Below are 14,360 nucleotides of genomic sequence, written 5' to 3'. Positions count from 1 at the left end.
ACCACTTGGAATTTATCTTTCCAATTTCTCTTTTCTGTCTCCCTGTCACCCACCCCCAGTATCAGCCAGGCTTCGGGTGCAGAGACCCAGGTGCGTGCTGAGCGGATGGAGCGGCTACAGACGGAGCTGGACGCTCTCAGCGTCCAGGACTCCACCTTGGGACAGCAGATAGACCAGTTTAAGCTGGCTGTGGACCGCGCCAAGGAGGAGCAAACCCGCATGTTGTGAGTATACTCACAACGTGGTCCTCTGTGGCTCAGTTGGTAGAGCATGGTGTTAACAAAGCTTAGGTTGGGGGTAGGGATGTCCCGATCCGATCCACGGCATTAAAGACGACATGAGTATTTGAATGTTGGTGCACCTCAAGAATGAGAATGTGACAGGAGAAGAGTGACTGATCAAACCACAACAACAAACGCTGCTAACAGCTAGCGGCTAACAGTGATACATAGCTACGAAAGTCTAACTGCGTTTTTATAACATCACAACATGCTGAGAGAACATCGACCCGCTAAAAACACATAACTACAATAATGGACCTATCGCTAAGCCACACCCCCTTTGAAAACTCAGACAAACAAACAACGCCTCACTGACAGTGACTGACTGACCGACCGCGACTGAATGACATTCACTGACTTACAATGGTGGGAGTTGGCACATTTCTGTTTTACCACAGCAAGTAATAGACATGTTTTTTAAAGATGACAAGAATATTTAGTCTAGAAGCTTTTCACCATCAGATATTTGCAAGTTGTTTGTCCGAGTTTTCTGCCTGTTTTGACTTTTGCTGTGATATGATTGGACAATTTCTATTTTGGGGCGTGGCTTAGCGATAGGTCTATTAGATGAACACACTGTCCTTGCTTTTGCGCTCCACTATATTCGGCAACACCTGGACAATCGAAACACCTACGCCAGAGTCCTGTTTGTGGATTATAGTTCAGCCTTCAATACCAACATTCCTGACCTCCTCCACAATAAACTGGCCCAGCTGAATAGCCACCCCTCCATCTGACTTCCTCACCAACAGAAGACAGTATGTCAGGATGGGCCCTCACCTGTCTCAGCACCGCACAGTTAACACCGGTGCTCCTCAGGACTGTGTGCTCTCCCCCTTGCTCTACTCCCTGTACACCAACGACTGTACCTCTGGTGACACATCTGTCAAGACCATCAAATATGCAGATGATACCACCACCATGGTTGGCCTCATCACTAATAATGACGAGACTGCCTACCGGAAGGAGGTAGGCCGCCTGGTGTCCTCGTCTGCAGCCAATAACCTGGAACTCAACAACACCAAGACAGTGGAGGTGATTATGGACTTCTGGAAAAAAACTCACTCTCCACTGGTCATCAATAACTCCCCTGTCACAATAATGGATGAATTCAAGTTTCTGGGCACTACCATCTCCAACAAACTAAAATGTGATAACAACATCACCCATTTAGTTAAAAAAGGCCAGCAGCGTTTGTTCTCCCTCCGTCAGCTGAAGAGACTTCACATCAGTCGTCACATCCTGGTCCAGTTCTACAGGGCCGTCATAGAGAGCATCCTAACATCTTCCATCACTGTCTGGTATGACTCTGTGTCTGCCCGATCCAAGGCCAAGCTACAAAGAGTCGTACGGACAGCTGAGCGGATCATCAGCTGCCCCCTGCCTCCCATCACAGACCTCCATAGCTCCAGATCAGGCTGACCCCTCACATCCAGCTCACAGCTTGTTTGAATTACTCCCTTCTGGACAGCGGTACAGGGCCATCAGGTCAAAAACATCACGCCACTTGAACAGTTTCTTCCCCAAAGCCATAGCCCTCCTCAATAACTCCTGATCATTGCACCTTGCACTTTACATGTTCTTGCACTAAGTTGTACAGTATATTTGTTCACTCATATTGGTACTGTATATATTGTCTTGAGTATTGTTGTATTGTCGTCTTGCTGTTTGTATGTACTGTAGCTTGTTCAGCATGGAGAATACCAAGTCATGTTCCTAGTGCACTGCACATGGCGAATAAAGTTGAATTGAATTGAATTGAATTGAACACGTCCTAAAACGAAAGTATGTTTACAAGTCATTATCACTTACCGGTAGCCTACGGCAAACGAGAACAGTGAATCCAATTCACAAATGTAGTGATCGTTAAACGTGATCGTATATTATATTGAGTGGCTACTTTAAAACTTCAAGTTGCCTGTTATGAAAAAAAAACGAAAACCAGATGTTGTTGACACAATAAGTTTCACTTTTTGACCCCTTCGATTCTGCGACTGATTTAGGGTCTCACCAGCGGGTGTCACCAGGCTACACTTTAAAAAAGGGTGCTATAATTGCATGCCATTTGTAAGAGAAGATAAATAGAATAAAAACCTGAAGGCACTAAAACTAGAAATCAGACAGTAATTATTTATTTTTTTACAATGCTGAATGCTGCTAAATTGTTTTAACTTGGTCACTGAGTACTGCAGAGTACTGTTTTTGTTGCTTCAATAAAGGCTGGCAGTCTTTAATAGCCAACTGTTGTTGTGGAGTGTTGCTGGACTGAAAAAAAAAATCAGGTGTAGTGCTGAGGCACAAACATGTACATTTCAAGCCTGCAAACTGCGACACTTTGAATAAATGTGGAATAATACTATTGTGCAATATGACAACCCTAGTCGTCTGTCTGTACAGTATAGTACAGTGGATAGTGTACATAGCCTTTATTTATGTAAACCAGCTCCTTCCCTTCTTGTGATTTTTTTTCTAAAAGTTTTTTTTTTTTTTTCTTTCCTAACACCAGGGGAGCCACCCCTCCTAAATTTCGTTGTTTGGTACCTGTACTGTAGCAATGACAATAAAGTCCATTCATTCCTATACTGGGGAAGTATTTGTTATTATTCAGGAGTAAAAAAATAAATACAAATATCGGATTGATATCGGAATCGCAGATACCTGAAGCCCAGGTATCGGTATCGGTAGTGAAAAAGTGGGATCGGGACATCCCTAGTTGGGGATTTCATTCCCGCTGGGAACATATATACCTAAAAATGTATGCACTCACTTCAATGTAAGTCGCTTTGGACAAGAGCGTCAGCTAAATGGCATAAGAGGAAGAAGAGTATACTGAGTATTGAGGGAACAGGCTCCGCAATATATATCGCTGGGGGCTCCAATTTCACAAAGAGACATAACTGGGATTGAATAACGCAACTAGCGTTTGCCTGATGTGCAGTGCATTTTCATATTGTTTTACTTAACTTTGTGTAATCACCTACCTACAAACATATCAGAGATGGTCAGATGGTGCTGCGTGGCTTAATTGGTACCGTTAGAGCATGGCGCTAGAAATGCAGGGTTAGGGTTAGGAACTGAGACAGCTGAATGTTTGTCTGTCTCAACCTAGGACGGAGGAGCAGAACCTGAGGCAGTCTGTGGATGCCAACCGCAGGAACCTACGCACCATGGAGGACAGTCGCTTGGACCGGCTGCGGCGCTTCGGGGAGAGAATGCCCGCCTTACTGGCTGCCATAGATGATGCCCACAGGAATGGCCAGTTCAGGAAGAAGCCACTGGGACCGCTGGGTAAAGCCCAATTTATACTTCTGCATCGAATTTACGCGCGGCTACGCCGTAGCCTATGCAAGGGCTCTCCCAATTTATAGTTCGGCATAATAGCGGCATAATAGCGATTTTTTTTGTTATGCTTGTTGTAAAGAAAATGTCTATAATGCATTGAAATTACATTAAACTAAGATATAAGACAGTTATCATAATTTTTCAAATCTTAATTAATAAGTAATTACAGAAAGAGTAAATGACATTTCTTAAGGCTTCCACATTTAGGCCTCAGAGAGAGTCGGAATCATGTGCTACCAAGCGGACCAATCACAGTTCTTACGGTCTGCGTAGGTGTGCCGCGTAATTACATTTTTGGAGAGGTGCGCATGAGCCTACGCAGGCTACGGCGTAGATTTTATGCAGAAGTATAAATTGGGCTTTAGAGTGTGTGTGTGTGTGGCTGTATGTGTGTGTGTGTGTGTGGCTCTGTGTGTTTGGCTGACTGTGTGTGTGTTTGGCTGTGTTCTTCTCTCTGTGTGTCTCTGTGTTCTTGTCTCTGTGTGTCTCTGACTCTGGCTCTTTCTGTCCCCATCTCACATCACCAGTCTTTTTTCTCTAGGTTTCCAAATATATTTACCACAAATACCATTTGGCATTCTCCCCAAAGAATGTAAGACTAGCGCTGCACCACGCTGTGAACTTGGTGGCACCACTATGTCGTTGTAAAATACAAAAGTGAAAGCGTTATGATGTTCCTCAATGAATTCAGTGTTTTTAGCTGTAGTTTTTGACTTGAATTAAACGCAAGTCGGGTTCTGATAAAGAAATCCAGCGCCACCTTGTTCATACATTATGTGACAGCAGCTGGTGAAACCGGGAAGAAGTCGGCAACCAATCAAATTGTTCAGACTTTTTTATTCTGAAAAATGTAAATAAATGTCAATGTTGTTGAAAATCAATGACACACTGGCTAGTCAAATCAAAACATTGCAATGCAATGGATTCGGTGAGTAATCCCCACTACTACCTAGTTAACTATAACACTACTTTACATTGTTAGCAGGCTCACAAAACAAGCTGTGTTAGTTGACTAGTGAGTGTGTAATTGATTTTCAACAAAGTTGACATTTATTTAACTTTTTCTGAATAAAAGTCAGAACATTTTGATTGGTTGCTGACTTGTTCCCGGTTTCACCAGCTGCTGTCACATATGTCCTGGGAAGAACCCTGCCGTTCCTCTGTGTCTTACGCTAGATCTACAAATAGTTCTCTCTCTCTGTCTCATTCACATGGTCCACATGGCATCTTGGATGAAGAACAAGTTCTCTCTTCCTCTCCTGTCCTTCCTTCCCTCCCTCCCCTCCCTCCAGGTTACCTTTTCCGTCTGAAGGACCCAGAGCTGGCCCTGGCAGTGGAGGCGTGTCTGAAGGCCCTGATGATGGCTTTCACCTGTGACAACCATGAGGACGAGAGGGTGCTGCAGCACCTGATGAGCAGATACTACGCCGCAGACAGGAGGCCTGTCATCATCACCAGCCAGTTCTTCGCCAACCAACACGACACCAGCGGGAGGTTGTTTTACCTGTTTGTGGCAACTTTTATTTGTGTAACGCACATTTAATACACCGATGCAATACAATGGGCTTAACAGAAAGAAAGAAAGTTTATATATATATATTAATTACTCATGTAACCGTGTGTGTGTGTGTGTGTGTGTGTGTGTGTGTGTGTGTGTGTGTGTGTGTGTCTGTTATCTCTCCATGCATCCATCCGTCCAGGGAAGTCTACCACCCAGACTATCCTTCAGTACTGCAGGCCCTGGAGATAGAGGACCCAGTAGTGGCCAACTGCCTCATCGACCAGAGGAGCATAGAGACCGTCCTGCTGATCAAGGTAAGAGCGTGGCACCACAGGCTTGGCAGCCACAGTTAACGGGTTAGGTTACTATTATAATTCTGTGCAAACCAGCTATTATGTGTTATTAGTGTACATTTGTCAGGTTTTATCCTATGTTTTAATATGTTACTGTTGTTTTATCTCGACTGAGTACTAGTTTTTATTTGATTAAAGTATTTTTTTTTTATTGTTGTCAGTCGCTTTGGACAAAGGTGTCTGCTAAATTCCCTAAATGTAAAAAACAAAACAAAAAATAAACTAAATGTTGGAAATCTGTTCCAAGTCACCCATGGGCCAGTAGTGACTGCAACTATGACTAGGGTCTCTTTATTTTGCTACAGGAACCGCAGGCTAAAGTTAGCTCACACCAACGCACAGGTGTGAAATGTGTCCCACTACTTTAGCGAAGTGACAATTGCATTCTAAAATCAATACATCTTAAAACCATATCCTCTGTGATGTTACTGACGTTGGCTTTTAGGAAGATAAGAAAAACCTTATTGTGTGTGTGTGTGCGTGTGTGCGTGTGTGTGTGTGTGTGTAGAATACCGCAGAGGCTCGCAATGTGATGCAGAGCAGACAGCCTCCTAGGAACTGCAGTCAAGCCTTCTCGAAGGACGGAGATCAGATATACAACAACCGCTTCTATTCCTCTGAGCAGAAGAGGGCCTCCTACCTCAGCAGAGACTTAGAGGAAGAAATCAGGTGTGTGTGTGTGTGTGTGTGTGTGTGTGTGTGTGTACATTCATGACTGCATGTAACTCATACCATATTCGCAGATCTATTAGTTTTGAAGAGAACCCTCATACTTGTTCTCTCTGAGCCCCCATTTTTAATCTCTGCTTTACGTTTTCTCTCTCTCTCTCTATCCTCTTGACTCCCCCTTTTAACCACCCCATTTCTTCTTCTATCCCCCCCCCTTACCTTACTCCGTCCCTCCCAAATGCCAGGCACCTGCAGGGGGAAATAGAGAACCAGGATGCCCACCTAGATCGCTTCCAGCAGCAGATGAAGCGGGTGGATGAGGACGTCAGGCAGAACCAGGGACTCCTAAAGAGGGCCTGTGATGACAGGAAGAAAGCTAAGGTAAGAACCAGGGACTCCTAAAGAGGGCCTATGATGACAGGAAGAAAGCTCAGGTACACCCACCTAATATATAACACTATCTGCCATTTAGCTGATGCTTTTATCCAAAGAGACTTACATTACAGTGAGTGCATACCTTTTTCAGTATATATGGTCTGGACTGGTTACTATAGCAACTTAATTCTTCCTTCTTCTAGCGTTATGGCTGCCAATGGCCCCTGGTCCGGGCATAGATAACTTTTTCTTGCGATGACTGATGGATAGATGATTCACTTTCTTGGACAAATGTATTTTTTGTAAGTCGCTTTGGATAAATCCATCTGCTAAATGCCAAAAATGTAAATCTAACATAAATTCTTTGTAACATCAAATAAAACACGTCCTCTCCAAACGATGTCGACCTCAGTTCTCCTTATGTCATCTTATCGCAAGACCTGAAACCTGTTGCTGCGGAAGAATTCTACAACCATTTAACATCTGTCTTCCTTTTCCTGCAGTTAACGAGTCCCTGAACTCATTGAAGGATACATAGTCACTTGATTAGCACTTCTGCTCCTCCAGATAGGGAGCACTGTACTACTAACAGATTTTACACCATCTCATGATCCCATCTCCTTCTCCTCCTCTCTTTTCCTTCTCCTCTAGGATAAGTTCTGGAGACTGGGGATGGAGATGAGTGACTTGCAGAACGTGGAGGAGCCGCAGTCAGAGGACCTCAACCCACTGGTGGGTCGTAATGAACATCAGTGTCTGTTCTTATGACGTGTCTCAGATTGGATGGAACTCATGGACTTTCTCCACATCTCTTCTGTATTACACACACACACACACACACACACACACTCCCCTATAGGAGGAAGAGCTGCAGGAGATCATTGTGAAGATCTCTGTGTCGCGTGCTGAGAAGGATGCCGCTTGCGTCCAGATGGCCCAGCTGAAGGCCTCCAGCGAGGAGGCGGAGCAGAGGTACAGACAGCACAACGACACCATCACCGCTGTGACCGAGGAGGCCGAACCCATCAAGGTCAGTTTAACCAACGCCTCTGAGCATTCTGGGAAAATTAGTTCTCTAGAATGGCAGTAGAACAGGTGCTAGATCTGCTAACTCTGGACATTTCAGGCTGCATTCAGTGTGAAAGATGGTTTATAGCTTAGATTGCCTTTAATTGTGATGGATTAAGGTGTGTAAATTCTACAACTAGTTGAAGTGATACAGGATGTTTATATGATGTCAGCCTCTGGTTCTAAAATCTGCCAAAAACTGGCCCCGACAATATGTGCACCACACAGATACTAAACAGTCATAATATTGATATATGTTTTTTTGTTTTTTTCTGCTGGAATTGTAAAAAGGAAGGATGCAAGTTTTTAAAAGCATTAAACGAGAGATAAAAACAACAACAACAAAACAGATGTAATCGAGAAGATCCAGCTTCAAACAGGTTTTTAAAAACGGCTCAGGAGGACTTTTACTAGATAAGGCTTATAGTGATGTGTTGTAGACGGAAGGTGTTAATTCTAGTTAGATTACTATGAAAACACCTAAACCCTGAAAACATTGTTTCGCCACGTTATCTATTGTGATATCTATATATCCACAAAAATATTGGATTTCAGTGATATCCTTCATGTCTCTTCCTTCATATTATGCTGCAACCAAATTGCCCAGCCATTGGACTATATGAAGGACTTCTCAATCCTAATCTGAATGGCTTGTCCATCCCTCTGCGTTGTCAGGGGGAGCTGGCTAGGACAGACCAGGAGGTGGAGAAGAGCAAGCACCATAGGAAGCACTACGAGGAGAAACGCAAGGCCCACATCAACAGCATCCAGGCCCTCTGGACCAGCATTAAGGCCAAGGAGCAGGAGCTCTTGGTAGGACCAAGTATTTTACCTGTCAACATCACTTGTATAATACCGTCATAACTAGGGGTGGGAATCGCAAGGTAACTCACGTATCGATAACCGTACAATATATTGCCCCCCGTATCGATAGTATCGCGATACATTGATTCTGCGATAATCGATTTTGCGATAATCAATACATTGTAAGACAATTCATCAACGATACATCACAATATCTGTGTTAACTGGTATTTCATAACGTGGTTTCAGTGTTAGCAGCATTCGGCAGAAACCTTCATTTTCCACAACACTGTACAGGCGAAGGTTTTTGCAAATAAACCCAGCGATAGACTTGGCAGTAGTCGGAGCCCTCGGGGAGTTAAAGGGAAGCGTTGTTTTGAAATATAATCGTTCTAGATGTCGTATTAGTTTATCCCCGCTTTGCGCCATTTCAGCCATTCATCTTCTTAATTTTGATAACATCACAACATGCTGATAGAACATTGACATGATAGAAACACATAACTACACATAATTAGATGATCACACAGCCCCAAACACTAACACATCCCAAAACAGAAGTATTTACAAAAGTCTCCCTTACCAGTAGCCTATGGCAAACGAGAATAGTGAATCCAATCCACAAATTTGATCGTTAAACTGTTGTTTATTATATCGAGTGGGTACTTTAAAACCTTCGTGTTATGAAAAAAAAACTAGTCTGCGAATGGTTTATACCTAGGCTGCGCTCGTAAATTCGCTCTGGAAATCTGATCAGCAGTCATGGAATTCCTCGTCCAATCAAATTACTTAAAAGTTATCTTTATGACGTTGAGCCCAGAGTGCCCTCCGGCGCTCTCAGAGCGAATTTACGAACGCAGCCCTAGACTGGCTTGCGTACCCCTTTACCTAGCTTCTACCCTGCTGCTATGCTGCTTCTATAACAGGATCATATCAGAGTCAGACGCAGGGTGAGACTTTCAAAATAAACCTTTTTAATGGCTTCTGTGTGCCTCCTCCTGAGCGTGTGTGTGTGTGTGTGTGTGTGTGTGTGTGTGTGTGTGTGTGTGTGTGCGCGGAGCCTGTGTGTGTTCGTCAAACACTTTAGTGGTTTCTAACTGTGTGTGTGTGCTTGTCATTCTCACTATTCTCCTGTTTTGCTGTGTGCATGCATACACCCCATTTGTATGTCTACTGTAGGTCTCTGTTCATCTCTGCCCCCCAAACATTGTGTGCGCATGTGTGTGCTCCAGACCGCCGTAGAAAGAGCTTCTGAGATCTGCCCTGAGCGGTTGGAGGTGCGACGCTCGGCCAGGAATCTGGACAGCGAGATCAGCCGCCTGAAGGTGAAGATCAGCACCCAGCAGGACCAGCAGAGAGACCGCGAGACGGTCACCAGGTAAACTACTGTTGACCCACCTGGGAAAACACCACCACTAGTGTGCCCTTGAGCAAGGCACTTAGCCCTCAGTTACTCCAGGGAGACTGTCCCTGTAACCTCCAATTTGTAAGTCACTTTGGAGAAACTGTCCACACAATGATGACGTCTCTCCTCCCTCCTCAGGCAATTCCATGAGGCCGAGCAGAGCTACAAGACCTTGGCCTGGGAGGTAAAGAGCCTCAAACGCTTCACCCAGATGCTGGGCACTATCATAAACAAGAGGCAAACCATCTACACCACAATGAGGAAGTAGGTGGATCCCACAGACCGCATCTCTCTCTTCTTGTCTTATTAGATAACAGGATAGGATAGGGGAATGTCACACCGTGTTTCTATCAGACACAGGTATCAAGTCTGTTATGCCCTTTTCACACTGCTGAGTAGGGTTGGGTATCGTTTGGGTTTTATCCGATACTGGTTCCAAACCGATACTTTATAAACGGTACCGGTACCGAAACGCTACTTAAATTGGTACTTTTGATTTAAAAAATGTATATACCGGTACTGTATATATAGCTCAGTGTTTCCTCCAGGATTTTTCACATTAGTGGCGGGGTGGTCACTTACGCGATATTCCGCGTGCACACGCATGAAACGCGCACGCGCGTCAAGACGTAATTTCACCAAAAACTAGAGGGTGGCAAAAATAAAATAAAAAATAAATTGCGGTTAAGCCATTAATGCGGCGATGTTTTATATAGCAGGTGATCAAATACCAAGATATCCTGAGGCTACAGCTGCAGCAGAACGCGCATACAGCACTGAACATAGGTTACCGTATAATATACATGTGACTGACAGATATGCACACACACACACACACACAGTGAAAGATAATCAGCTCATCAAATATGAAGTACACAAGAGTACTGTACACACAGAACCGGGAACACGCATACAGCACTGAACAACATCCGTAGAATATAAACTGTCACATACATACACACACACACACACACACACACACACACACACACACTGAAAAGACATCAGCTCATCAATACGAAGTAGGCCTACAAGAGAGTACACGCCCAAAACCGGCTAACGTTACTCACTAACTGTTAAAAGTAAAATCACAGTGTGACAGTCAGATGGAGCATTTGGTATATTTGGTACATAACAAGGTATGCAAGGTAATGCATATGTGTGGTGGCCTGGGAAAACCCTTCACATGGTGGCATTTTGACATTTTCATTTTTTAATATTTCCATAAATTAGAAGTTCTCAGCTATTCATAACTGGTTGAATGGCTGAGATAGCCCTTTATTTTAAAAAGTTATCAGCATTTTAATGTAGCATGTCAAATCCTCCCCTTTCTCCTCCGGGTCGGGGGAGGAGCCTATGCAGATCGGCCGGTCTCGTTTGTCTGCTTGTGATGCGGTGGTAGTCTGCTCGCCTCGTCGGTATGCGAGGGACAGATCCATTTGTGTGTCTTCTAGTTAAGATTTTATTACTTTATGCTTATTGTGAGCATCAGTAAACTGGCAATAACACAGGTGGAAGTATCGTCTCTCCTTTCGCTCATGTGTGCGTGCGTTGCTTAACTGAGAATGAGACACGTTCAACGTGATGTTGTTTCGCTAGCAAACTACCCGCCACAAAAACATCAAAATAAGTACTTTCTCTTTTGTTTTCTTAAAATGTTTATTCACCATAATGTAGTATGGAGTTCAAAGTACTAGAATACCACATAATATCAAAATCGCCAAAATCGCGATTTCCATCTATATTTGCTCTTTGCCACGAACGAACGCCAGCGACATCCGACGGGTTTTCCCAGGCCACCACACATATTATCAGCTGAGAAAACCAACTTTTACCTTTGATGACACCGACATGAGCCTTGTTTTCCCGTACCTCCGCCGTTCTGTTCGTGAGGATTTTAGAGGCAATAGATTATTTTTGCCCCATGCATATTGCCCTGTAATTAGACCATGTGACCACAGCTCCCTTGTGTCTCTTATTGTCCAAATGTTCCCTGAATTTTAGCTGCTTGTTTTTCCAGCATGTAAATCCGTTGTCAATAAAAATTCGACTCACCTTCTTTTCCCCTGCCAACACTGTGTCGTTGCTAAAGTGATGGAGAGAGGGACAGGGAGAGGGATTTCCTGAAATCCAAATTTCCCGCTAAATTCGGACCAATCACAAAACAGTTTTGCAAGCGCGTTGCCTTGCGCGTGTTGAGAGCGGTTCAGTCTCGACTTCAGTGCGAACACAAACCAAGAGGAGGTGCAACATTGTAACATATTGTAACTTACTACTCCCTAAATCGGAACGAAATGTAGGTCTGAAAGCGGGCCTAAATCTAGCTTCAATCTGCTTTTTTACTGTTCTCCGGTCATAATACCTCGCTGCCTTTCTCGTTGCGCAGCCTGAGGAGAAAACGTTGACTTAGTGGACTGAATCAATTAGTGGCGGAGAAAACTTGTGGCGGCCCATAGAGGAAACACTGTAGCTATATAATAACACGGTCGACAACATTAAACAGCTTTTTACTTTTTTATTGCTGAGGCACAACTCTTTGTCACTCAACTGCTCAGCTCCTCACCACTACACGCACTGAGTGGAACTTTAACGGGCGGTTGACTGTTGCATGTAACGTCCGTTTCGGACACCAGGGGGCGAGAGAGAGGAACCGAAACGAGGAACCAAAATCTCTGTTGCAATTCGGTTCGGTAGGTACCGAATGTAAAGTAAGCGGTACCATACCGTTACCGGTTTTCGGTACCCAACCCTACTGCTGAACCCAAGCTAAGTTAAACTGAGCAGAGCCAAGCGGTTCAGGTCGTCACAAAAGTGTAAAAAGCGCATAACAGTCTCGTAGAGGTCACTGGGTGGTGCTGCAGGCAAGCATAAGGTCCTGTATCAAATTTGAATTTGATATTGAATTCAATTGTCGCTCGCCTCTCTCCAGGTTCATGTCATTACGCTGTCACTACTCCTTTGACGACATGCTATCACAGAGAGGCTACACAGGAAGAATGGAGTTCGACCACAATAATGAAACCCTGACCATCGAGGTAAGGACAAGCCACAGCTCCTTCATGTATTTGCCAGCCTACAGTTTATGAACTATATACTGTATATAGATAGATGGATAGATCTCTCTCCCTCTCTATACATAGATCACTAAATAAACTCCTTCTCTTCACTCTCCCGCTCCCTCCCTCCCTTTCTCTCTCTCTCAGGTCGAGCCAGGACACGGTGACAAGGCGGCCTTTAGTGACATGCGGTCCCTGTCCGGAGGAGAACGCTCCTTCTCCACTGTCTGTTTCGTCATCTCCCTTTGGGAAATCGCCGAAGCCCCCTTCCGCTGCCTTGATGAATTTGACGTCTACATGGTGACATTTTACATTCATGAAATTAACTGGCTTTTAAGTCTTGACCCATTTATCTTGTGTTAGCGTATTTGTGAGAAAAGTATGTGACTACATTTGAAATGGGACTAACTGACTGTAACTGTAATTAACTGTACATAGCTCATAACTGTGTATACCTCTAAACTGCCATACTGTACCTATCACTGTTCTTATATCACTATTTGCACTTCTGGTTAGATGCTAAACTGCATTTCGTTATCTGGTACTTGTAATCAATGACAATAAAGTTGAATCTGATCTAATGTAACTGATCTAAAGTGTCTTTGTCACTTTTTAGGACATGGTGAACCGGAGGATATCCATGGACATGATGCTGAAGGTCGCCAGCCATTCCTCCGGCCAGTTCATATTCCTCACCCCGCAAACCATCAGGTACTGTCACGTCCCATTACCGTATTTTCCGGAGTATAAGTCGCACCAGTAAAAAATACACCATGAAGAAAAAAACACATATAAGTCGCACTGGACTATAAGTCGCATTTATTTAGAAATGTATTTCACAAAATCCAAGACCAAGAACAGACATTTAATCTGGAAAAGCAAGTTATTCAACTACACAATAGCACACAGAACAACAGGCTGAATAGGTGTCCGGTATGTTAATGTGACACATTAACAGTTATTCAGCTACACAATAGCATAAAGAACATACCTGGGAGGCTGAATAGGCTAAATTAACATAACAAGCCAGCGAGTCCAACAAGCAAGTTACCAGTAAGCAAGTTCACCAAGCTCCCGTTAATGTTTCAGTTAATTTCTTCAGTGGTACAGGAGCAGCATATAGTTGTCACAAGCCCAGAGCGCCCTCTCGCGGCTGTAGACGGTAATGTAAAACTATGAAAAAAAGTGTGACTTATAGTCTGGAAAATACGGTACATTTGTTTGTTTGTTTTTCTTCTGTCATCACATCTCTTGACAATTTTGGGTTTTGAATTGCCTCAAAGAAGTTAAAGAATGTAAACAATTATATATTTTAACATCAAGAAGATCCATATCTGGGGTGTAGCTAGGCTAATTTAGCATGAGGGCATTGTTTAGCTAGGCTAATTTAGCATGAGAGCACAATGTAGCTAGGCTAATTTAGCATAAGGGTATTGTTTAGCTAGGCTAATTTAGCATGAGAGCACAATTTTGCTAGGCTAATTTAGCATGAGAGCACAATGTAGA

The 14,360-nt window shown here is 43.7% G+C and overlaps 1 protein-coding gene across 1 annotated transcript in view; it reads left to right on the top strand.

The window, feature by feature from the left end:
* LOC308162808 (structural maintenance of chromosomes protein 6-like) overlaps positions 1-14,360 on the top strand; it is a gene marked incomplete at both ends in the record, with an annotated part of 28,319 nt that overhangs the window by 13,707 nt on the left and 252 nt on the right. Inside the window, 14 exons of the mRNA XM_080536949.1 lie at positions 60-224; positions 3,391-3,569; positions 4,916-5,117; positions 5,324-5,438; positions 5,986-6,146; positions 6,392-6,527; positions 7,173-7,253; positions 7,381-7,551; positions 8,265-8,402; positions 9,626-9,771; positions 9,937-10,062; positions 12,728-12,833; positions 13,002-13,154; positions 13,471-13,565. Of these exons, the coding sequence (XP_080393075.1) occupies positions 60-224; positions 3,391-3,569; positions 4,916-5,117; positions 5,324-5,438; positions 5,986-6,146; positions 6,392-6,527; positions 7,173-7,253; positions 7,381-7,551; positions 8,265-8,402; positions 9,626-9,771; positions 9,937-10,062; positions 12,728-12,833; positions 13,002-13,154; positions 13,471-13,565 (1,974 nt within the window). The remainder of the gene's footprint in view (positions 1-59; positions 225-3,390; positions 3,570-4,915; positions 5,118-5,323; positions 5,439-5,985; positions 6,147-6,391; positions 6,528-7,172; positions 7,254-7,380; positions 7,552-8,264; positions 8,403-9,625; positions 9,772-9,936; positions 10,063-12,727; positions 12,834-13,001; positions 13,155-13,470; positions 13,566-14,360) is intronic.

This window comes from Nansenia antarctica (assembly GCF_963989245.1).
Source record: "Nansenia antarctica genome assembly, chromosome: 7".
In the NCBI taxonomy this organism is placed as follows: domain Eukaryota; kingdom Metazoa; phylum Chordata; class Actinopteri; order Argentiniformes; family Microstomatidae; genus Nansenia; species Nansenia antarctica.
This window is presented reverse-complemented; position numbering and strand designations above follow the sequence as displayed.